Genomic DNA, 26,648 nt, shown 5'->3' on the forward strand with positions numbered 1-26,648 from the left:
TGGGCGGCCTTATCGCTTACTAGCGATTTCTTCCAGGCAACCCCAATATGGAAAAATAAAAAGAAACACCTACAGAGGGTACATTACAAGAAGTGCATAAATGATTAACAAAAAGAAACTCAAAATAACATGTAACTATAACTAAAATAAAATAAAGAAAAAATGAAATATAAATATATAAACAATAATATGTATAAACAAAAATGTTAAAGCTAATCCAAGGGTTAATTGCGTCACAATTAATATAAGTAATATATAAGTAATAGCTTATTACAAGGCAGAAGAAAAATTATCAAAAAGAATGATTTTTAAATAAATTCAAAGACTGAGCTCGTCTGATATTAATAGGTAAGGAATTACATAGCAGGATACTTTGCACAGTAAAGGAGGAGTGATAGAATTTATTTTTTGTAAAATAAAAACAACTAAGGAAATGCTTAGTTGCCATGTAGAACGGATAAATGAGAAGCGGTTAACCAGTAGGATATATTAAGTAACCGTGCGTGGTGAAATCTGGTTGGTTAGGACTAGAGAAGGGACAAGTTAAAAGTACCTACCCAAAACCGAGCATGCATGGTGGAAGTCATGAAAGTGGATGAAGGAACGAGGTATGTGAGGACTGCAGTCAGTGGAGTTCTGTGGCCTCCGCCTACCCCTACAAAGGCGTGATAAAATAAATAAACATTATACTCCGTCAAAGTATTTTACCCACAAATATTCCACATTGACTATTAAATGTAAGATTAATTCCAATGTTTTTAGTATGGTTTCATTAATTCAACCAGAAGGATTTGGTTTAAATGCTCGTGAAATGTGATTTACACCGAAAGCTGGTGTTATTACCCTCAAACAAATGAACAGTAACAGGTGTTACAGAAAAGAAGAGCTGAGATAACATCTATTTCTTTATAAGGTATACAACTATGTACCTACTTATTTTTGTCACACTTTAAGTGTTTATTATTCGGTCAAAGTAAAACTTTTAAAAACGAGAAAAAGTTAAAAAAAACTAACTTTAGATTCACTTGTATAATCATATAACTTATAAGTTTACAGTTTTTTCATATAAATATTAAATAAAATATAAAAATCACTCGGCCATATTCGTAACGGATGCGCCCCGCGGCGCGCGTATCGCTACGTTATTATGTCAACTTCATTGTAAAACGCAATTATGTCGCGCTGAGGGGACGCCATTTTGAACACAGCTAGATACGTATTGACTATTGTTATTAATATTTAAAGGTCTGTTACTGAAGGGTGTGTTAAGAAATTGATAGAATGTGTCTGGGGTTTTTTTACATAAGCTGTGTAGTAAAAAAAATATTTTTGTGGATTTATAAATTACGTAAACCCTTTCCTTTAATACCTACTCCGGTTTAAGGTGAGATTCAGAATCGAGACTTAGGGTGAACAATGACTCCCGTATTATAAAATCCAATACATTTTAGACGTACGTATACAGTCCTTACGTTTCAACCTTTTTTAGGTCTGAGCCTCAGTCTGTTTTATGATAATTTGTCAATCTAATAAGTAAGTAGGTAGGTGATCAGCCTACTGTGCCTGACACACGTCTTCGACTTTTTGGGTCTAAGACGAGCCGGTTTCATCACGATGTTTTCCTTCTCAATCAATAGAAATTCCTGCACAATAAATACAATCTATCTATGCTAAAATACATGACAATTCATTACCTTTAACATAAACTTTACAAGAAATAATAAAAATATTACACTACTACATTATATGAATTCATACAGACAAACATCTACCTCTTTTTATCAATATGAATACCTAAGCCGCATATAAAAAGCTTCAGCTAGTTCAACTACACTAGTAAAACAAATAGTTCTAAATTAAATGCTTTTAAACTGCGCTTACGCATATTCGTAACAAAACAAACAATGTACGAGATTTCGTTGATAGCGAATTCATTATAATGCACTTAAGGTACGTAACTATCCGTTATCGTAAGAGAAATCAGCATTCACACCGAGTTAAATAGTTAATTCTCAAGATATTAATTTATGTATAATGGAAGAGAGAACTAATTCAGATCGTGTAACTCATAGCTTAAGAACCCGTAAACTATTATTTGTATAAATTTTTCTAACAAAATTTTTGTCGTAACAGAAATGGCAAAATTTCTATACCGGCTTACAAAACATTCTGCTGATAAAAGCTGGCATAAACTATAATTAGTGGTAGAAGTATTTTATTCTATAGAGGGCAAACGGACAGAAGGCTCACCTTAAGTCGCCGCCCATGGACACTTGCTCTGCCGAAATGCTCGGAAGGCCGGCGGTTTATTGGTACGATCTTGAAGAACTCTACGAGACCCAATTACTTAAATTTATTTATTATAAATAAATGAAACAGTGGCGCAATAACCTTTTTAGGTCTGGGCCTCATGATCATTTGCCATTCTAATAGGTAAGGCAAGTCTCCCTCTCCACACACACACGCCGTCAACTTTTTGGGTCTAAGGCAAGCCGATGAATATTCATAGAAAGAAAGTCCATTGTTGCACAGACGGGTATCGAACCTACAACCTCAGGGATGAAAGTCGCATGAAGCGACTAGGCCAACACTGCTCTGTACAATTTATTATACAACTCTACATAGTCAAACTTCGAAATATACATACACAAAAATACATAGTAACTGCTGCTCTCAGAGTTGTGTAACGGTGTTTTGTTACAACTAAGCTGTGTTATAAGAGCGTTTATATCTTAAAATCACTAAAAAATAATACATAGGCTTGTGCGTTGTGCGATCTTCATTCGGTTTTAAATGCACTTAGGAAAGAATGCTGTGCTGTGGGCAACAGTTTTTAAATCTATTATCATGAATTATATTCATAGAAATATTTTTTTTAAGTTTTTATGCAATGATTAATATTTATAACTACTCCATGACCGGAGAGACGGCACGGTCTCCACTCCAAAGTAAACAAAATCAGTGTTGTGGGACACATATATATATTTAAGACGTTCATTATTTTTCGCTCTACGCTATGATTTGCTGAGCAGATTTATGATTTTACATTAATTCTAAAGTTAATTTTATGATTACCAAACGCGCTCCGTGGCCCAGTTTTGGCTGGATTATATGTAATATCAAATATGATATATATTGAGACAAATTCAAAACACAAAAAAATCTAAATTATTGATCTGGCCATTCTTGAGTTATAAATGGTGTCTCTGACACGACTTTGTTTTATAGACCTATAAACACCTAGAATACAGAATGAAAAAATCTGTAGGTATGTTATTTATTTGATAATTGATTACTACTATTGAGCTGTAACTAAATTAATTTAGCTAAAACTAAAAAATGTCTTATAGTATAATTTACATGAAGCAGTTGAGAAACTGTCTTTTCATATGCCATTAAAAGAATAGATGTCAAATCATCCGATACGTAGGTACTTAAAATATATCGTAAGCAAATATGCAATCGTAATCTACTAAAGATTTTTTCAATAATTCTATGTAATTTCTTTGATTGTATTTCAAAAATTCCCCTTAATTCAAATAGACATTTCGTATTGTTGAAGAATCATGAAGTATCAAAACCTACCCACAGCATCAACTTACGACATCGGAGGACGGAGACGATCCCAACCCAGAAATATTTCGTACAAAAGTCACCCTTGCAGCAACGAAATAAAGGTTTTTAATCTCTCTGGAGTATCATTATTGTGACCACAAATAGTTTCATATTACTCTTAACTAATTGTTAGTAATAGGATAATTGTTTGGGATAATATTCTTTTCAAAATTGCTTAACGTATAGGTCATAGAACCTTCTTTGTTAGGGATATGTGAATATTTATTTACACTTTATTGCAAATTATAATTTAAAAGATACAAAATACAAAAAGATTAAAAAATGCATATGATTACAAAATTGTTGTATGAATTGAATTTATGTATCAATCAAAACAAATATTACTAAATTATACACATTGTATTTCAAAAGAACTGTATTTGCGTATTTTATATAAAGTGTAATTTTTGCACCCATTTAGTATTTATTTAATATACTTTGGCCCTGAGTTTAGATGTGAGAGAATTCAAATGGATACTTTTATAATTTATCAACTTTATAATATTAGGGTTTTATAAAACAACTAATTAATGTTCGAATTAAGATTAAAAACAAAAATAATAAAAAATTAATCAATTGTCACCAATATCTAAACAACTGTTTCATCTCCGTTAGTTATAACAGCTAATGAATACGGGTTATAGCATTTCGGTAGAAACTATTATACATATAATAGAATAACTATAAGACAAAATATTAACAATAGTCACGAACCGACGCGGCAGTTACAACGTAACGTGCATATTAGTAATTTGATTTATTAGGCACCCCTTGTGCTGGCAGCCATTACGATCAAATGACTTCCCTCTGCGATTGTACAATTTGTTACTGCTTAATGGCTATGTACACGTTTATATAGAAGTGACAGAAGGACCCTTTATACTCTAGAATCACTATTTATGCATTTACACTACTGTCCTTTCTAATCAGTGAGATATTAGAATCGCTAACGCTACACTTATATATGACACAGGAGAGAAATTTGTGTGTAAAATAAAGTGTCCGATGGATATTAATTTCTACTAACAAAGACTAAATCAGTTTTTATATAATTCTAACTATGGTGGGGACGATTGGGAGGAAAATGCTCAAGATAGATATGAAGCCAATTGGAGGAGGCCTATACTCTATAAACGGTCCTTGAAAAAAGTATGTGTATCTTTTGTTACGATGAATGAATGTTTTAAGGAAAAGATTATACCTTATTATTATTATTCATTCTAACTACCGCACTTAATCATTCATTAAATGCCATTCAAAATATCTGTATTACATGCGCAATGAATGTTACCTAATTGCTTGATTCTTGTATTGCATTTGTGAGTAGACTTAATTTCTTGTATTTTAGTTTAAACTAAATAGAAAACATCATGTTTTAATTGTTTATTACAATACTGATTTGGCCGTTCTGACTCTTTTTAGAAATTAGTTCAAAATACCGTATTTCCAAAGCCCTATAAATTATTTTTTTAATATAATCCTTCCCACAATTTAATAATTACGTTTAAGTTTTTAAATAAGGAACACAGCCTGTGTTTTAATCTATTGTTTTACCGCGTATTACTTTACAAAGTTAACGAAAGAGATTGAGGAGGTACACACATAAAACTCTAACACAGCTGAACCGCAATTCTGTCGTGAGACATGGCGTCAACGTTGACACCAGTGGCCAAATAAAAACTAACACCATTTATTGTGTATAGGTATTATGGCGGGATAATTCAGTGCAAATAAATAGCAGGGGTCCCGAATGCCATTGTACCCGTGTCATTGTCACTCATGTTATGTGCTAACTTCACTAATGCTTTTGGGTTTCGTAGTTCGAGAAAATATTTTATTCGAGTCGTCTAATCGGTTTCCATATTTGAAATATTGACGTTGGTCAGAAAAAACATTTATATAAATTAATTTGAATTGAGAAACCGGAAAATTCCGATTATTTTTATATGAACTAGTTGATATTTGCGTAGGATTAAAATATCTAAATTATATTTGCTTGGCTAACGTAGCTTGTGAAATCCAGTCAATAAATTAACGTTGTTAGTAAAGAAAAAAATTGTCTAGTTTTCGTAAGGTTTTAGTTGGACTGTGGAATGTTTTAAAGAAAAAAATCAATGAAACGAATTCGTATGCGGAACCACGACTGTATAACTATCTATTTTTTGTATAAACAAATTGTGTCCTCGTATCGGGATTAGTATAAAATCGGCTCGCAGTGTCGAACAAATATTTGCCTGACACTTGGGCGCATCATAATCGGCACAGCACATGATCACACCTATTATAGCCTAAAAATAATATTGACATGGACAATAGAATTTAAAAAGATAAACTTAATCTATTCAGGCGTTCATATTTTGTAGTTATATTTATTTAAATTAGAAGGTGACGTGAATAGACAATATTCTGTATTTAGTAACATTATACGTATGCTAAATATACTTATTTATATTAGTCTATGGTACTGATCGCCTTTTATTCTTTTAAACGAATATCTCACATATTTTTTTAGCTATATATCTTTATACACCTTATGATAATTAATATCTTATTGTTATAGCATAATCGATTGTAGGTAGGTATATTTATTTTAATGGGGTTACAAAATACAAAAATAATTTTACAAATTGTAACAATCCAACATATCTTCGTGAATCTTGTCTTTACCCCGGTTAACAAAAGGCTATATCAAATCTCAGATAACCCGTGACTAATAACCAAAATACCCATGAATCTTATCATCACACCACAAATCTTTAAAAGGTAACACCCAAAACTAATCCACCCATTCACCATTGTACCTTCAAAACCAGAAGCTTTTAGTGAGAAAAGAAGCGAATTTAAACCTTATTTTATTGTTGTATTTTTTGTACTCATTTGCATTTACGAAATGTTTATTGTCAAATGTTGCCAGACTATTATCATCATGGCCGGATGGTTCGGAGTCCATAACTTGCGTTTTTCACACAATTATAATAGTGACAACACTCTTTTGTTCTTACCCGGAAGGATTTACAGCTTAAGGAGATTATACCAAGATTATGTTAAACAAAGGTCGCATTTAATGATAACATTTTAGTTTTGGTAGTGTTTCTTGCGCAAATGAAAAATTATAGACTTGTTTAATTCCTTATATAATAATACTAGCCGTTTCCCGCCCGCTTCGCTGGGAGAATTAAAATAGGAAATAAATAAAATTTTATGTTTAACTATTATAATTTTTTTCATATTTTTATTATTCTTCTTTTTAATTTTCAAAAATCGAGTTTTTAACAGATGTTGACGTTTTGAGGTTCTAGGAAGCCTCCCCGAATGTTTCCGCGGTGAAGTCCGTATGTATAAATTTTCATAAAAGTAAAACAGCAATAAAAAAAAAAATCGAATCGAATGGCAGTAGTTTCATGTCGATACGATCAGTGGTTTAAGCGTGAAAGAGTCTCAAACGAACACCATTTTTTTTTTATATATATAGATAGATAGATACGTAGATAGTAGAAGAGTAAATTATTTATACAGATCTACTATAATTAAGGCTTAGCCAAATTTTACCTAGGCACTTAAGTCTAGATAAATTTATTATGAGTTGTGTCGTCTATTATTTTGTATAGATTTGTTTTAGGATTTCGTATAAGGGAGACTACATAGTTTAACATTGCTGACAATAAATAAATAATCTTTACAAATTCTTTAAAATGTACATAATATTTACTTTCTAGATAATAATGATAATCCTAGAGAGAATTCAGAGCGATGTCAAAGATTAGCTCAGTGCGGGGCCGGGTGTAATTTCCGTAATGGCGGCATACAGCTCCGGTGACACAGACAGCTGTAATTACGACTGCGACTAAATACCCGATACCAACTAATTTCAGGCTTCCACCTTCACTATGCGCTTGATTGTTTGTTGTTAATTATGTGCTACCTGAATATAAAATAAATATGTGTGAGTGCCACTTCGCTCGAATTTAGATATGTTTAATATTTTTAGCCACCTACACCTATCCAAAGATCTGATTGACAAGACGTATCTAATGTGCCAAAAACAGTGAAATAATGATGGACATGTCTGCTTTTATAAAAGGCTATCTAGTGAAACTCTTAATTGAATAGTACCTAAAATTAAATTAAAAGAAATTAAATTTATTATTACCTATTTAATTTTGTTCGATTTTATAGTGATTTTAGACTTATATAAGTATATATATAAATAACTCACTTTAAAATTCTTAGTATTTGTAGATTAACACCGTTTAGATGTGGAAGTGACATATCCACTTGAAGACTGCTTTTTTATGGAAATATAATTTAGATCTTAATATAATTTAAACATTATCACTAAATTGGTTACATTAGATTTCCATGTTAATCTTCATCATTTTGTAATTTAATAAAAAAATGGTTTGAATATCATGTTTAAATGTATTTTTTTAATGGCTCTGGCACGATTTGTGCATTAGCCAGCGTCAAGTATAGGATTTTTTATAATTCGTGTTTTTTTTAGAAATTCGACCGTGTCCCTCCATGTACGGTTTAGGCACTCGCCCGGTACCGCATAACCCTCCCAAAGGCCGAGAACAATATATTTAAATTAAAACTTGCCCTCGAACCGGGAATCGAACCCGGTACCCCTCACCTAGCTGCCACTTATTAAGACCGCTAGGCTATGAGGCCCCTTTAAATGTATTTTAGCCAAGTTTAAAATATGAACTGTTACATTAAATAGTATTCGAGTATTGTGCGCCATCTAGCGTGTAAATAGAAAAACAATTGTGAAAACTTTACCTAGATGGCTCTTGATAGGATTTTCTTATTGTATTATTCATTTGAATAAATATTGTGGTTTAAAAAGGGTTTACTTGCGTAATTTTGTAAACAAATTTGATCATTTTAAGAAAAAGTCACCTTTTTTTAAAATTGAATTGGATTGTATTCTCAATATTCCTGAGCCTATTGTCTTCTTCGTCTTTCAAATATCAATGTCAAGTATGACTTTAACAAATGCAACTATTTGATAGTTTAGGAAAAGGGATAGATTTGCTTATTATTAATTTGTTGTGTACACAACGATTTTAATATTTATTAGAATTTAGAAAATCCTGTACTGGTATGATTGGTGTTAAAATGAATACATTTAATGATAATGCTGGTGAACCAGAACAAGACGCTAACTCAGCTCTAACAGAGTTAGACAAAGGTCCGAATAACCTTATTTGTTATAAAATACCCGGCTTAAATTTTAACTTACTTTTTAATACATTAATTTACAGGACTTCGGTCTGGAAAAGTTGGTGAACAATGCGAAGCAATCGTCCGTTTCCCCCGGCTGTTTGAAAAATACCCATTTCCAATACTTATCAATTCATCATTCCTAAAACTGTCTGACGTATTTCGTATGGGCAATAACTTCTTAAGGTTATGGGTACTGCGAGTTTGTGAACAAAGTGAAAAGCATTTGGATAAAATATTGAACGTAGATGAGTTTCTAAGGAGAGTGTTTGGTGTGTTACATTCTAATGACCCAGTTGCAAGGGCATTGGCACTTAGGACTTTGGGTGCTGTCGCAGGAATTATACCAGAACGGCAAAATGTACATCACGCCATACGGAGAGGCTTGGAGAGTCATGATAATGTTGAAGTGGATGCTGCTATTTATGCAACAACTAAGTTTGCAGCACACTCTAAGTAAGATAACATAAAATTCAATATTCTTATTATTAAGTTGTGTCTCATCTTTAAGTTTTTAATTAACATGTAAACTCCTTTCATTCAGAACAGCCAAATTTACCTGAGTATTATCCTTTCTTTTACAGTACTTTTGCAGTAGCAATGTGCAATAAGCTTTCAGACATGGTAGAATGTGAGAGTACAGGTGCTGAAAGGCGTGCAAAGCTGGTGAGAGCACTAAGGACTGTACATGGAGGAGGTATCTTAAATTTAATATAACAAGTACTAAAAGATTAGTATTTAATAAAAAGTATTTATTTAAGTAAAATGCAACAAACAACCTTCAGAGTAGTCAAGAGATACATTATGTCAGAAAAACTGTATAGGATTGGTTTGTTTGAAATGTAGTATTGGATTAATATGTACAGTGGAATTCCATGGATAGAGGAGCTTGGTAGTAGCAACCATTTAGCTATTGTGATGTTAAAACCCTTATTGTTCTTGTTATGTCTCTTGAATTTAAAGCATACTTTAGAACAAAATTCATATGGCTATAGCGGCTTTGGATGTAATGCCGAATTGGGTTAGCAACTGTTTTTAGTGCGTTATTTACATTAGTGTTATACATGAAATCCACTGTATTTTTTTTTTACAAATTAATAAAAAGACCTACTGTAAGGAAAGAATACTGTGCAACTAAACAATTCATATTTTTTCCAGCTGTTAGAGCTCAAGGTGTGCTAAAACTTCTGAGATCCTTGTTGGAAAAATTTCCATCCTCAAGTTCTGTTAGAGCGGCTATCACAGCTCTCACTGCTATCGCAGCTGACACTGTAGTTCATGTACCAGACCAGGTAAATTTGAGATCTTACAAACATTTGTAATTCAAAAACTTTGAGATCAACGCGAGTGACTTCTTTATTTATATTAATAGTGTTGAATATATAGCCAGCTGTGTATTCAAAATAAAAATGTAACCAACTAAATTTTATGTTGTTCATTAAGTTCACTTTAGACAACGCCCTCTAGGGGTTAAGATAGGACATTAAGTCAAGTAAATCAAGTTAGTCACTTAACCCAAATGTTGACTTTACGTATACTATATATTCAACTAAGAAAATTATTAACCAGGTCGAGCTCTTATTAAGCCTAGCAATGAATGACCCCCGTTCAGGAGTACGTCGCGCGGCATTGGTGGGTCTTCTAAAATTGGCCGAACACGCAGCTCTATGGTCAGCGGAATCTATACAGGATTTAGTCCGAGCTGCTACGGAGACAAAGGATACAGACCATACTATGTTGTGCTTACAAGTTATGCAGGTGCGTTTATTTGTTAGAATTATTTAGTTAAAAATTAATTGACTCGATAATAAATCTTTTTGTGTGACAAGTGACAATGTCAAGAAGATTTTACTTTTTTTATATTTATATAGACAATATAGAATCATAGCTTAAAAGGTCGAAAGCATCGTGCCAGCAGTTATCAGCTACCAACAGTATTACATTATTGTCGAGGCAGTATATTTATTAAAATGTTTCAAAACAAAAAGTTTCTCGATTTGTTGTTTCATGTGAAACATCGTACAATTATTTATTATTATGTATGGTCTATATAGATTCTAGTCCGTTGTCCGGCGGTGTGTACGGCAGCGGGATGTCCCCGTGCCGGATCTAGTGCCTTACGCCAGTACTGCGCAGACGCCACACTCAGTCTTGACACGCGACACGCTGCTATCGCCGCCGATGTCTTGACCAGGATTGTCGTTCATTGGTATGAATTACTTCAGTCAATATTATAGTAGAAAAACTAATAATATTTAGGCATTACCTTACGCTCAGAAAAGCTCTTTAATTAAAAAAAAAAGTGTGCGTGTACTAGGGAAACTTCTTTATGACCTTATTTTTCGAAAAATGATCTAGGTACTATATGCAACTTTACAGAAATTGGTTAAATAAAAATAAATTAGATAAAGTTTAACAAAAGGCTTTTATTATCATAGACATGAATACAAATACAATTATTTCATTTTAACTTATTACAGATTACTGTACTACTATGTAGAACTAAGATTATTACAGAATTTCATTAATTGTAATAGAATTATTAGTATTACTATCATTGTTATCGTTATTATATATTTTTGTTACTAATGGCTTCGAATCTCTTCGGATCAACCGTGGTAGGGACAAGAAAAAGATGGCGCGTAACCGAAAAATGTGACAAATGTGTGTAAATTTTTTTCCAACGCCGATAAAGAAGTTTCACTTCAAAAGATGGCGCGTAACGGAAAAATGTGACGCGTAACGAAAAAATGTTACACTAAATTTTTTTCCAACCCCGATAAAGAAGTTTCACTTCAAAAATATTTTCCTGCATGGCAATGTATTAAAACGACATTTTGCATTGTAAGTGGATGTCATGTGGAACATGGTGTAATGGCTTGCAGCTCCTTACAAAAGTGTAAAAAAATGGCGATTAAAAAGAGCGGCGGAGAGTTTATTGCCAGTTCTTCTCTTCAGTTCTACGCCCTTGGTTTGAGAACTGGCACTAAATGTAAAGTTAGAAGCATTATATATACATTTCTCTTTTGATGTTTATAAGTGTACATTGTGTTACCTATATGATTAAATGATTTTTGACTTTTGACTATACTAAGTTATAATATATTTGTCTATGAACAGTTACGAAGAAACTTTACCAGTAGAGGGCGCAGATTTAATGTTGGCTCTGGAATCTCTGGTCATATCTACAGGACATGCTCCACAACAGAATATAAGGCCACTGAGGATTGCCTTGCGATGTTTGGTAAGTGGACACCATTTTCATAGCAATTTAGAATTATTTTTTTATTTTTATGGAATATTTTGTTTATACTGTAATTAAAAGAGACAACTGTGCAAAAGACTAAACATGCAATTGACCGCTGGCTTAGTGATTGACATGCAACTATACTCTGATATTTAATTAAGTAGAATTCTGACAGCTATCATTTTTTCACATATCAGAGATGGCAAACCTTTTTAGCTGGGCACATTTTTCAATTTCAATACGAGTCTGAACATCTGAGTCTATACATACATTTTATTGTTAGGTAATGTATCCATATTGTTAAGTGCGGTGCTCCACATTAAAAATGGTTTAAGGAGTGATTATTACGTTCCTTCTTAACGTTGTTTTTCATCACAAACAGTAAAAAACGCACAAGTAAAGATAACATTTTTTTTTAAAAGGTTTACTAAAGCTGGAATTAGCAAGCAGTGATGCCAGCTAAAGAATAAAAAATTGTCCACTTATGAAATGTCAGACGGAATAAAAATTCAGCGTATAGGTATCATTTGCTGTCTACGTTCAGTTAGTCTCCAAGACACAAAAACAAATAAATGCCAGTTAAGGTAGAAATACCGCCGTGGTGGTTATGCGAATTAAAATAGTATATTTTTTTCAAGTATCAAGTCGTGAAATATAATGACGTAACACGTATCAACATAATAATTAAGGTAATTAAGCACTGTTGCATTCACAAATCCAATGTAGCGACACGTACAATCACTTCAATAACGTTACATTCTGAAACGCGCCAACAAAGTTATTCCGGCCGCTAAGAATATGAGCAGTGTTGGCCTAGTGGCTTCAGCGTGCGACTCTCATCCCTGAGGTCGTAGGTTCGATCCCCGGCTGTGAACCTATGGACTTTCTTTCTATGTGCAATTTTAACTTTCGCTCGAACGGTGAAGGAAAACATCGCGATGAAACCGACATGTCTTAGACCCGAAAAGTCGAAAGGCGTGTGTCAGGCACTGGAGGCTGATCACCTAATTGCCTATTAGATCGAAAAATTATCATGAAACAGATTCAGAAATCTGAGGCCTATACCTAAAGAGGTTGTAGCTCCACGGTTTTTTTTTAAAATAATATATACGACCCTTGCCACTTGCACTGGGGCCTTCAAGCCAGTCAGTGCTTCGACTAGTCGATGATCCTATCGTTAGGTCGGAGGAACAGTTCTCCTTCCGCAGACTCACGGTACATATAGGTACTCAGTGAAATCTTATGTCAAGGAATTTCGAGCATTAAGAAAATTGCAAACCAACCAATTTTTTCTTATGATGCTTTAAAATTTTAGGTTCAATTAAGTACGGCGGAACCAATGTTGTACGCAGAGCGAACCGCCGCAGTAGTGGGAGCTCAATTGTCAACGACAAGAGAGGAGGCCGGGGGCAAACGGCAGGTGGCGCTGCTCGAGGCTCTGGCGGCTTTGGCTGGATCGCACTGTGCGCCCGCGCTTCAGTTCTTGCTACCAGCTTTGGAGGCCACTAAGTAAGAATTTATATAAAATATTAACTTTGCAGGATTGTCGATTATTATAATAGATAACTCTAGTTTGCATCATATACGAATAACAACAGTAACGCAAGTAATTACGGATTTTATAATAATAAAAAAAGCAAATAATGGACATCATTTATACATTTTTATTATGTACCTAATCTTACGCGCTATCCCAATTTTTTTAAATTTCAAATAAATATAGCCTATGTTATTCTGGTCTAATCTAGCCCCGTGAGCCCATCTTAGGAAGCGTTCAAGTATTACGTCACGCAATTTTTGGAGTTTATTAAACCCTACCCCCCCCTCCCCCCACGTAGCGCGCCATACCGTTTTTATGTACCCAATAGTAAAACGTTTCGTGACCATCTTAACCTCTCATTTTAACCTCATTAAAAGAAAGCAATCTAATGGTAAAATATTTTTAGACTGCAGTAGTTTTTTGAGTTTCTTCATATTATTAGTATAGATGAGTGTGTTAGTCGGTGAACTCATTCGCCTGGTTTTTAATACCAGTCCTCCATGAACGTAAACGTCACATCGCTTTTTTTAATGTAAAGTAATGGTTAGTATCTCTCATAGATTTTTATTTTTTTGTACTAAAATATTGCTTCCTTATTTACTTTACCGTGTATAATTTTAAAGGGAAGCATCGCTAACTGACCCTTCCTACGATGGTACAACGCTAGTGCTGATCTGCACTGTCCTACTCCAAGAGAGATCCAGAGCTGCCCTCGCTATGAAGTTAAATTCTTCTTGGATGAAGAGGATCCACGATGCTATTACCGGAGCCGATGGCTGGACCAGATATAGGGTTGCAAAAGCGGCGTTAAGGTAATCAAGTTTCAAGTTTATGTATTATATTGAACAAATAAATGTAAAAGCAAACAACTATAACTTAACTATACTTGGCCTTATATATTGGTTGCCATGGTTACGACATTGCTTCCAAACATACAACATGGTAACCATGGTAACAATATCGTAGTAACTAATCTGCATGTTATAAAGCGGTTATATATATGAGCATTTCCCTTTATGAATCTAGAAACTTCTGTTCATTAATCGTATTAAATTATATATATGATTATATTGATGATATTATCCAGATATGGGCACCATAAGCTAGCTGCGGACATATTGAAACGTCTCTCCGAGGAAGCCCCAAGTGAGTCGGCTCAACGCTGGCTTATAGCGCTCTATAGGGCTGCCGCTGCTGATGCTAAACTTTTGGAGGATGGTTAGTATTAGTATTGTTTGAACCCTATCACTCATGTTAATAATAGTTTGGTAATTTCTTTAAAGTCATTTTCATTCATGACCAGTCCATTATTTTTGTAAAACGTTACGATGCGGGGCGGGGATTGAATTACGCATTATTGTTATTATTATTTTCGACTTTCCAGTACTTTACACTACATAATGGTAACTTTTAGGTATAAAGAGTCACTAGGTGGTCACGAAACGTAAAAACTATACTCGGGTACAGTACTGTACTTGGGTACAGAAAAACGTTACGGCGCGTTACAGGAGGGGGGGGGTCCAATTATCTCCAAAAATTGCGTGACATAATACTTGAACGCTCCCTTAATAGTAGTAATTTTTTGTCAAATTTTAAAAGCCGGTTATTTAAATTGTTTTTGTACTTACGTAGTAATTGTAGTCGTTTGAATAAAATTATACCAAGTTGTAAGAAACCTTTAACTGCAGTTACCAGTTCTAGACGCATTAAACAAAAATTCTCGGTCCTTCGAAACGGAATGGTTTCTTAAGCAGCTTACTAAAAGCTAAATTTAAATTATTAAAATAATATAATAGTAACTATAAACTGTTGTATGGGAAAGTACTAAACGGTAGCACCAATACTTGGAAAAAACTATCGTAAATCTTGTGCTAAAAGAACAGTGAACACCCTACTTCATGTTGATTTTTTGTACCACGCCATCTAAGGTTGCGAAATCAGCGTTTCTTCTTTTGGTGCCTCTCCATTATTGAAGCTAGTCTTCTCCTGTGTCACATACAGCAATTTTGCTGCAGTCGCAATACATCCTAACATTAATAGCCATGATATTTTCTTTCTACCACCACAGTTAATTACATGTCATGGCGCAACACGTGGTCCAGGTGGCGTATATTGGTACTGTTTAAAGATGAGAAAAGTATTGTATATGTGGTATATTTTGTAGGCATCAGTGGGTTAGAAGAAGCCAGTGCCGGATGGGAGGCATTCGGCGACGCTGGCCTTTCCACGGGGCGAGGGGGCGTTTGCTCTACGGGCTGTGGGGGTTGTGCCGCTTGTTCTCCTCTGGCTGCAGCCTGGGCCAGTGCGAGGGCAACAGCTTTAATGGCCTTAGCTAGAACAGCTGCGGCCGCAAGGGCCGTTTACACGCAGCCTCCACCGGCTATTGCGCTTGCGCATGCGCAGGTAAGAAACTTAAGCATTGAAACATTTACATTGACAAATGTTATGGTTTGTCATTTTGATTTAAAAAAATTTGACTGCAAAAGCGCATTCTTCAACAATTCCTCGCATCCTTACTTCACATAGATACTGATTGTTGTACTAGCAAGGTATAGTCCTTTTCATGAAAGAAGTCCCCCAGACGCGGCGCTGCAATCGCATGACGTAATGTTGCCATTTATGAGTAAAAAAATTACCTATTTTATTTACATTTAGCAGATGTAATTTATCAAATAATATTATTTTCTGCATACTTCGATGAAACTATATTTCTGTTATGTAAAAAGTATATTTTTATTTACTTATATATTAGCGGTGTTCTACCTACTTACAGGGAAAAGATGAGAAAATAGGGTAAAGAAAAGCAATACAATTTTATATTCAGAGTTTTATTGCATAATTCTTGGGTTACAATTTTTTTCGAAGTACACGCCGCTGTTATACCTTCGTTTGTAATTCTTGTTACAGTTTTCTCTGACACACCTGCAATTAAGTTATGAACAATTAAAATAATAGTAACTTTAAGTTTATAATGCTTATGTAATATGTAATATATGTTTTAATTTCAGTTACCTAGTTTCATCACGTTATGTATTTATTCAATTTTGTCGCAAAAACGAATTTATATCGTAAAAGTCCCATCAATACAGCAAAAAATTATTAAATGGCAACTTTAAAAAGTACCTGTTATGGCGGCAACTCTCTTTTGAACATTGTTTAGTTGTATTAAAACACCTTGATTCTTATGTTCTGCTTCACAGAACTCTTTCACCTTTAATATCATTTCTCGAGCCGAACTTTTTACAACTTTTGGCATTGTAATCAATCTTTAAAATGCACTAAGCTAGTTAAAATTCACAAAAATCTACTACAACAAACGAACTTGATAACTTCGACGAATGACAACATTGCCGACCTGTCAAATTTATTTCCAAAAATCACCGCGGGACTTCTTTCATGAAAAGCACTATAACTGTAAATTAATGTTTCTAAAAGAGTTAAATTCTTTTTTTTAAATGATACTTATTTATTTCGTAACCCTACAGGTAACATTATATATATGTATAACAAAAAAACAATTGTACCAAAAATATAGCCAAAGCTGGAATACATAATATATACAAAAAGGTTTAAACATTTACGAAAAGAAAAAATCAATAAAAAATATTAAATACAGTTAACTCAGTAGTATCTAATTCTGCTATGTTGTGTAATGGTAAAAGAGTGAGCGCTATGGATATTCTAAATACTTTTAAATTAAGCAAATTCCACTATAGCTTTAACAAATCAATACTTTTCATTAAACATCTACGGTTACAATAAAATATATCTCAATCAGGCAGCCCGCGATCCCGCCGCTCGTGCAGGCGCGTGCGTCACAGCGTTACGTCGCGCCGCACGAGCGCTCAACTCTTTAGCGCAACGATACGGCGCCATCTCCCGGACCGCCTTCCACGCTCATCATTCGACACACAGACTGTTCAATATGTATCCTTTTTACAAGAATTACGCGCCCATGGACAAACGTACTGATATTTTGATGTTATAATTAGAAATGAAACGGATATTCGGTAACTATCCGGTAACCGGCCTATCCGGCTCAAACTCAAATACCGGATAAGAAACGAGTACCCGGCTGGATACCAAATAAGAATTCAAAGAATACGACATAAAGATTGAAGGCACTTTTGTTTAACATTGAGAATCATGCATTTTAACTAACGAACTAAAAACTTATACTCAAACTTATGGGCAAATTATTATGAAGACAACAGACGGTTTCGCTTGTCTTCGCATACAAGGCCAGCTTCCGAAAAAGGTATTTCGATATACACTACTGCTTGGCGCTTAAAGGTAAACTTCTTAAAGTTTGGGTATTGTACCCAAACTGACCAACACTTGACTATGTTCTGCCAGATATTCGGCTATCCGGCTTCAAGGTCGGCCGAGTATTCGGTATCCGGCACAACATCTTTCCGTTTCATCTCTAGTTACAAAGTAAAATTAAAAACAAAATGTAACCAGAAATCATAAAATAACATTTACTGAGTGAGATAGAATCATTATTTTTTTAGTTTTATCATAGCAATCATTACTTCATGTTTAGATACTTTATTCAATTATACACGTTACTATTCCTGTTATATAGTTTGCACTCAAAAATTAAAAATAAATCAGTGGTGATACAACCTTTTTAGGTCTGAGTCTCAGATTTTTGTTAATAATTTATCAATTTTTTGTTCATACATACTATTCAACGAACCCCCAAACAATAAACTACTTCTTGACCGTATCTTCTTTATGATATATTTTCCTATCCAAAACAGTTCTCAGTACACGTACAGCCAGTTGGCTCAATTCCTAGAACGGATAACGATGAGCCAAGTGGAAAGACCGGAACTCACTAACAAAGAGCTGAAGCCAACCAGTCTAGAAGAGTCAATAGCTCTGTCTCCATCGGTTGCTCTGGCGGAAATATCTGCCAAGCTTTTTGACAACCCTACCACTGGATCCGGAATTTCGCATAGGGTATATTATACATTTTATTATGTAAATTTATTTTAGAATTATAATTATTATTCTATTTTAATAGCTAGGTTAGCTTTCTTTTGTTCCTATTAAATCGAACACATCTGAATTATTACTTAATAATAATTGTTTTGGGACAAAAGTATATGTAGATATAATGTATACTTTAAACCAGTGGTGGGCAAACTTTTTGAATGGCGGGCCACTAAAGATAAGAACATTTTAAAGAATGGCCAGAATTATAGAAAAAAGCATTAGTGGTAAAGGTGTCGATCAGCATATAAGCTATTAGGGAGCGTTCAAGTATTACGTCACGCAATTTTTGGAGATTATTGACACCCTCCGCCCTCCCCCGTGTAACGCGCCGTAACGTTTTTCTGTACCCAATAGTAAAACGTTTCGTGACCACCCAGTGACTCTTTATAGCTAAAAGTTACCATTATGTGGTGTAAAGTACTGGAAAGTCCAAAATAATATTAACAATAACGCGTAATTCAATCCCCGCCCCGCATCGTAACGTTTTACAAAAGGACCCTTCCCCCAAATTCGTTACGTAATACTTGAACGCTACCTAAGGGATAAAGCAGGACACGAATGTTACAATTCTTCTTTTTACTTTAATAATGAATAATTAAACAAAATTAAAGTTTATCGTACTGTTTGATCAGTCACAGCTGACAATTGAGATCCATCACCTCCGTTGATTCTCATTTTATCATGGTTTGCGCATCGTATCACGCAAAACATAAACTACGTGGCAAGTTTAGCTTCACCTATATTTAATGCATCTGTTATTCTACTAAGAATTTACTTTATGCTTTAGGACCGTCGTAAAGCAAGTTAATATATTAGTTAGTTATTCGTTTAATAGAAAGACTTATAATATATTTATGTAATAAAACCCTGGGCGGGCCGGATTAAAACCCACCACTTGCACTGGTCTAAACACTGTAAAGATATATAAAATTATAATAATAAAATAAAACAAAAGAAGATGCTTAATAAATTGAAACGTCTGTCGGAATCGATCATAATTGATAATAAATTTTACTCGCAGCATCTAGAAGCAGTGATAGCGGCGGTGCGCGCATGTGCAGTGGGTGCAGTGTGGCCACGCTGCGTATGCGCAGGCGGAGGCGCGGCAGCTCTTTGTCGCGTCTCCCTGTCCCCCCCTTGGAGGCCTCCGCCGGCTGATCACGCTGCCACTTTGCCTCTGTCGCACAGGCTGGCCCTGAATTTAGAAGGAGTCATATTGCCACCGCATAGGTAATTCTTTAAAAAAAAATATGATCTGCTCATGCATTTTTTTTATTTTCTTAGCTTAGCATCAGTTCTTGGTGATAGTCCACCCATGAGGTGAATAAAGCCTAGCACGGGAGATTTTCTGTTTATATTGCGCGGGCTTCTTGATTTTTATTTTTTTTGTAACCTTAAAAGTTTCTCAATTGTACTGTTTCATTTATATCTGTTAATTTAATTACCTACGTGAAATTAAGTTAACCGACGAATCTAATATAAGATACCCAAAAAACAGCTTATAATATAATATATTTCTGTACGACGTTGCCACGCCTCGTTTTTGAAATGCGGCAACATTGCAACAGACAAAAAGCGTTGGGCGAAGAAGGTGCTTTTTTGCGTAGCTTATATTAGATTGGTCTATTTACTTAGTTTTACATAGGTAATTTAATTAACAGATAAGTAATAATAATATCAAATATTATTTAACAATAACATTAGCATATTTGTAACCCGATTAACCAAAAATCTTACGTATATATTGTATTTATTTTAGCAACAAGAAGAAACCAATAAGACAAGTCAAAGGCGTACAGATAACCGTGACAGCGACACCGCATCCGCGGACCAATGAAAAGGTATCAAATAAAAATAGCCTGTGTTCGAGTACTACATAATTAGGATTACATTAAATCCATGTGTTTCACATACACGACCGTTTTCCTTCCCCGCTTTCCCTTTTATCACATGCTTCCAGGGCGTCCACTTTTTTTTGGGTTTTTGAAGTAAAACTTCTTTAGGCGCATGAGAGTAAATTTTTTACGAATGAAACGTCACGTGCAGCGTTTTAGTCGAAGAAAAGGGAGATAGCGATTGAGACCGATTGAGAGAGTGAGAAAGGGAGATCGAGAAAAAATACACGCTATTGGTTGATGTATTCGTTTAATAGTTACATAGTAGAACTTTAGATGGCAATTCTGTCGCATAACGTCTTGTGCAGTAAACGCAGATTTTTTTTATTTATATTATCATTAGCTCGTATACAGTGTAAATATAGATATACAAATACACATGATCATCTATTGGGGCTTTTACCTTAGCAATAATTAATTTACAAAGAAGTTTCCTTATGACATGTGTACTTTGTACGCACGCACTTTTTTTTATAAGGTTAGTCTTCTGTGTCTACTCATTAATATATTTTGACAAGGACAGCAGCGTAGAGTAACTGCAAGAGCAGTATTGACAATGGCTTCAGCGTGCAAGCCCAATTCCTAAGGACGTAGGTTCGATCCCGGGCTGTGCACCACTAGACTTTCTGTCCATGTGCGCATTTAACATTCACTTGATCGGTGAAGGAAAACATCGTGAGGAAACCGATTCATGTTAGACCCAATAAGTCGACTTACTTGAGAGGGTAGATCATGTTTGAGAATGTTACCCTTAAGAATTCGTCTAAAATTGCAATATATTCATGAATATTTTATATGTGTAACTTCAGACAGTGGAATTAACAAACATCCCACCAGTGTTGACCGCCGTTCAGACGGTAACACCGATACGTGATTTCTTCTCCGCCCAGCAATTGGTCAGTGTAAACGCGGCCGGGCTCTATACGGTGGCAGTGGAAGCCGCTTTCGTCGACGATAAAGGGGAGTTATGGAATACGGGACCCAGGTCTTCTATTGTCATTAAGGTAGGTACCATGTAATCATTGCTTGGTAATCTCAATATTTTGAAGAGTATTTAAAAAAATTGCCAAGGGTTTAAGTATTACGTCACGCAATTTTTGGAGATTTTTGACACCCCCCCCCCCCCCCCCCCCCATAACGCGCCGTAACGTTTACCTGTACCCAATAGTAAAACGTTTCGTGACCATCTACACCACCTGTTTGTACCTAAAAGTTACCATTATGTGGTGTAAAGTACTGTAAAGACGACGGTAATTACGATAAAGTCTTGTATCTTGAAAGTAACAAAAACTAATTGTAAATCTTTAACAGGCAAACACAGCAGGGTTTAAACTTAAAAACTTTTTCTAACAGTAATCTGAAACCATAAATATGTGATTTAAAAAGCGAGAAAAAATATTGTTTGATTAGTAGACAAAGATTTTGGAAGAGATAGCTCTGTCTATACCAATATTGCGACTCTTTGACGTTGAATTATTATTATTAGAGCGTGTTAATGGTGTGTCATTCCGTAATAGGTAATTTTTGTTCAGTCATAATTTAGGAATCAATACTGTATATATATATAGTATTATTTTTTAACTATCATATATTCTAGTTTATATGCTTAAGTTGTCAAAAATTTATACTTTAAACATGAGAAATAACTATTAAAAAACACGAACGACAAGAACAAAGTTAAAAAAGTTCACCTAAATAACTCTTCTTTTAGAACGGCTTTTATTCATTAATTTAAAAAAAAGCATCGTAATATATAATATTTTTATTTTGCAGGCTCATGAAGATCCAAGTACTAAGGGCAACGCACAGACGACTAGAAGTCGCTTTAATTGAGTTATTATTAGATATACGTTAGTCTTGTGAATAATAAATATTTTTAATCATGTTTTCATGTTTCATGTTTTTATGTATTACAAGAAATTGAACCCCTAGAGTCTAGACTTATTAAACAATTGACTCAAAATGCGTTTGTACTGTACCCAGCGGAAAAATAGTCATCAAACTAAAATCTATTTTATTTAATCCCCTTTTATTCAATACCATTTACAATAAAAAAATTACGTATCAAATGGGTGTGTTTTTTTATTACATACTTAGTCTAGGTTAGTTATTATTAGTGTTTTTAGCGAAAGGCCTCGTCCAGAACTTTTTCCATCCATTTCACTCCAGAAATTCCTATTGTCGTTAGCCCAACGCTTTTGGTCTGTGATCTTAGTTTTTGTCCTGCCCCTTTGTGTTTGGTGAATCTTCACTACTGTCCACTTTGTCAAGTTTCACTCTCCTAAGCAAAAAAAGAAACCAAAACATATCGGCAATTAAAAAAGTAACAGATAAACTTTTTTTTTTCAATATCTTGAAACATAATTACTATTAGCCGAACAATTTGACAAACTGTTCAGCTCAATAATATAAGTGCATTGCATGCTTAGTCGCAGGCACTTACTAGTTCATAATTAAAGCAAAAAGCAGGTAATTCCCTACTAATTAGATCTCATTTTTTAAATCGGACTAATCATGAATATTAATAGGTAGCTTTGACCGTGAACGTATGAGATCATAGATTTAAAAGATTACTATTACGTAATAATTATTAAATGCAGTCTTGATTGTCTAAAGCTACTTTATATAATCTCATTCGGTAATATTTTAATTATGAAATGAAATACAGACTTTTCTTGGCATATTTTATATAAGTACATACTTCTTTAAGAAAATTAAAAAAATATTTTAAAGCACTATTCTCCTAACAAAATGCTTTAAAATATTTTTTTAATTATTAAAGTACAATGTGTCCCAACCAAGGAGGTTTCAATTCAATTTAAGTACACATAATATGTGGTTAGCGCGCTGCGCGCGCAATGCGCTGGTTCCGAGCGAGTAGACTAATAACAGACTTTTTCCATACATACGAATTTGAGTAATATTTTGTTGGATAAAACTTTAGTAGCAAAAATGTTGCGACCCACTGTGAACTACGCGGCATACGATTCCGATTCAAGCAAGCAACTACCCAGCTTCATGCCAGCCAATCAGTTTAGACTGTTCCTGTATCCTCCCTTTAGTTTGGAGGAACTGTTTACCATCCTTTTCCCACAATTCAATAGATATTTGAGGAGAATTAATAGCCTTAGGAATTTTATGATAAATACGAAAGATCCTACGTTTACACAATAGCCTTTGTACTTTAATTTAATAAAATATAACATCAGTTTATCGTCGTTTAGAAAATAAAATAATAATAATACAGAAAATTATGGTATTTCGGTGATATAATTTTTATTAAAGTAATGAAAAATATTTGCACGTTTTTTGTGCATTTATCGCTTTGTGAACAACGAATCGCTCAAGGTTATATTAATTCTCATTTCCTCGATCTAATAAGACAAATATTGCATATTTTTAAATGAAGTGCTTAACCGCAATACTATCAATCAATAAACTTTAATCCTAAAATCGCGTCTCTTTGTTAACAAATAGAGAAATATACGCAAAATATCACTGATAACGGCTATCAGAGGTACGCTGATAAGCAATTTACCTTACAATATCATAACATAGTCGGGCATTGACGAATGACGACCCATATACAATGAATTTATTTACTTGTGCACTCGTTTTTATTGCGTATAGCCATAGAGTCCAAAGTGCAACGATTTGTGACAGTGATTTTTGTGTGTGCCGTGTAAATCATAGTGAAAATGAGGATTTTGGTGAAACAATAGATTGCTCGTACAATCCTAGAATTTTAAAAGACAACTACGACCTCCCGGATACGGTGTATTCTTTAGATTTATCCTGGAATAATTTAACTGCTATATACTCAACGAAAATCTTCAAATCAAATACATTAATTGAATTATTATTAGACAACAATAGAATTACGGAAATTGAAACCACTGCCCTACAATTACCTAAGTTGAAGAAACTCGATTTAAGCAACAACAATTTAAATATTATTGATAAGGAAACTTTTAAAAACATAAACCAATTAGAGTATTTAAACCTTGCCAATAATAAATTTCACACAGTGTCCTCATTATCATTTCATCACCTCGGAGGTCTATCGGAAATTATTCTCGACAACAATGATTTAGGAATAAGCCTGAAAGATAAAAACTTATTTGATAGAAGTGGATACGGGCTGACTCATAAAATTCGATCATTATCAATAAGTGGAATCAACCTAAATACAGTGTACGATAATTTCTTCGTCGACGCATACGATATAAGGAAATTAATCATTTCTAATAATAACATAAGCGCAGTATTTGAACTGCCCATGACACTAGAATACCTGGATTTGTCGGATAATCCAATAAGAGAGATTTCGGGGGAAGATTTTTCTGATGTCCCGGCTTTGAAAGTTTTGCTACTGAATAATTTGTCAATCAATGAAGTACCAGAATTTGTTTTTACGTCATTACGAGGTCTTGTAAACCTGCAACTCGAGAGAAATACAAATTTAACTGATTTTAACGAACTTGCCTTCGGTCAAGATGTCTTAGAAGATGCAGATGATTTTACGTTAGAAAACTTATCCCTAAAGGGCTCTAGACTGACGACTCTTTCTAATAAACTAAGTACTCCCTTTGGACAGCTCGTACATTTGGATTTACAGGGCAACTTGTGGAATTGTGACTGTAGTTTTAAATGGATAAAGAAGCTGCAGATTAATGATAAATATTCAGAGCATTTACGGTACGTGATTGAAGTAATATGTATAGCTAAATGTACTGGTTACCGCTTTTGTAAAACATGGATAAATCTTGTGTTTTATTTCCTGCAAAACAATATGTGTATCGTGTTGAAAGGCATTGAAAAATTATCAGTACAACAGATGTGTCAATTCAATTCACTTTAATTAATAAATTAAAAATAATTTAGGGATTGAATGTGTTAGCTTTCTAAATTACAAACTTAAATATTTTTTTCAGATGCTACACACCACGGCCATTCTTTAATAGTAAAGTAATGGATTTAGAACAAAAGTATTTCGTGTGTACTGTGGAGAGGCATTTGACCGGAATAGCAATCGGCACTATTTCGGCCTGTGTGTTGCTGGCCTTTATTGCTGCGTGGATCTATGTGATGGTGCCCAAACACCAATCAAGAAGTAATTTCATCAAAAATATGTACTCTTCTCCAGGGTACTCGTTATTACCTGTCAATGTGAACCTCAACGATGGACCTTAGCGTATATTTGTTATGAATTTTTGCCACGCAACACTATGTGGAACAAGTTACCACTAAGAAAGTTTAGATGTCTTAGAAGTATTTAAGAGTAGAGCGTATACATGGGGAGCCAGAACAATAATGGGAATATATCATTGACATTACGTGAAATTCTAGTCCATGATATTTATATTGTTTTTCAAACGTTTTTAAATTGTTAATCGCATTGTCTAGTTTCAGTAGGATCAGCTTGTAAACTCCATTGTTACTTGGGTAATGACATAATATATAAATTATTTTTGATAAGTACTGAGTTTTGGGTGATAGGAATTTCTTTTTTTAAGTATTATTAATCCTATTACCATTATTTTGTATTTTGCTATTCACTTCATAGAATGGCAAGTATAAGTTACTAGTTGCGGTGTGATAAAATTAATATCTACCAGATGAAGAAGTCAAGTTCTGTTGGACACAAGATTATAATAACTACCTTACATTTATTGGTATAATCTGCATAAATTCATAAGAATGTATTTATAACTAGATTAATTAAAACTTTATACCTTTTTTTTTTTTTTATAAGTTTTTATCTTGCAATCAGTCAGCTAGACTATGAGCAGATGTGTTGAGAAGTTGAAAACTTTATACCTAAGCATAATATTTCCATAATACATTTTAGTAAATAAAACAAAGTTTAAATTCACTTTATATATTTATAAAATACAAAAGTGTACAAAGTTTACAATTGTATAAAAAACTTGTGCTACATTGAAGGCAAAGATTTGTGCTTATGAAATACATTTGGCCCTAAGTTAGTTCACGTAATATTCGCTTACCATATACTTCAAAGCGGGTCTGTTCAACAATACAATATAAAATTTGTACATTGTAATTTAGACCTTATTACAAAGAAATGAAAGTTTTTCCAATGCCGACAATTAAATCGCTC

The 26,648-nt window shown here is 34.0% G+C and overlaps 2 protein-coding genes across 2 annotated transcripts; both read left to right on the plus strand.

The window, feature by feature from the left end:
- Positions 1-8,621: 8,621 nt before the first annotated feature.
- On the plus strand, positions 8,622-22,412 carry LOC125052554 (integrator complex subunit 7). Its single transcript, XM_047653470.1, has 17 exons — positions 8,622-8,809; positions 8,883-9,297; positions 9,426-9,538; positions 10,000-10,133; positions 10,411-10,599; positions 10,896-11,050; positions 11,962-12,085; positions 13,404-13,597; positions 14,252-14,440; positions 14,716-14,846; positions 15,793-16,031; positions 17,407-17,555; positions 18,395-18,596; positions 19,654-19,862; positions 20,392-20,473; positions 21,337-21,531; positions 22,301-22,412. Exons 1-17 carry the CDS (start codon positions 8,722-8,724, stop codon positions 22,358-22,360), a joined length of 2,868 nt encoding a protein of 955 aa, XP_047509426.1. The 5' UTR covers positions 8,622-8,721; the 3' UTR covers positions 22,361-22,412.
- A 1,649-nt stretch (positions 22,413-24,061) lies between these two features.
- Positions 24,062-26,264, plus strand: LOC125052290 (leucine-rich repeat neuronal protein 3-like). Its single transcript, XM_047653036.1, has 2 exons — positions 24,062-25,225; positions 25,462-26,264. Exons 1-2 carry the CDS (start codon positions 24,117-24,119, stop codon positions 25,718-25,720), a joined length of 1,368 nt encoding a protein of 455 aa, XP_047508992.1. The 5' UTR covers positions 24,062-24,116; the 3' UTR covers positions 25,721-26,264.
- Positions 26,265-26,648: the final 384 nt, after the last annotated feature.

Source organism: Pieris napi, chromosome 9 (genome assembly GCF_905475465.1).
Source record: "Pieris napi chromosome 9, ilPieNapi1.2, whole genome shotgun sequence".
In the NCBI taxonomy this organism is placed as follows: Eukaryota; Metazoa; Arthropoda; class Insecta; order Lepidoptera; family Pieridae; genus Pieris; species Pieris napi.

What these genes read in the sequence shown, in the direction of transcription:
- LOC125052554 (XM_047653470.1), top strand. Translation starts at nt 8,722, where the DNA reads ATGATTGGTGTTAAAATGAATACATTTAATGATAATGCTGGTGAACCA. An exon ending in CCAGCTTTGGAGGCCACTAA is followed by an intron (nt 13,598 to 14,251) that starts GTAAGAATTTAT and finishes ATAATTTTAAAG; the next exon opens with GGAAGCATCGCTAACTGACC. An exon ending in ACACACAGACTGTTCAATAT is followed by an intron (nt 17,556 to 18,394) that starts GTATCCTTTTTA and finishes TATCCAAAACAG; the next exon opens with TTCTCAGTACACGTACAGCC.
- LOC125052290 (XM_047653036.1), top strand. Translation starts at nt 24,117, where the DNA reads ATGAATTTATTTACTTGTGCACTCGTTTTTATTGCGTATAGCCATAGA. An exon ending in AAATATTCAGAGCATTTACG is followed by an intron (nt 25,226 to 25,461) that starts GTACGTGATTGA and finishes TATTTTTTTCAG; the next exon opens with ATGCTACACACCACGGCCAT.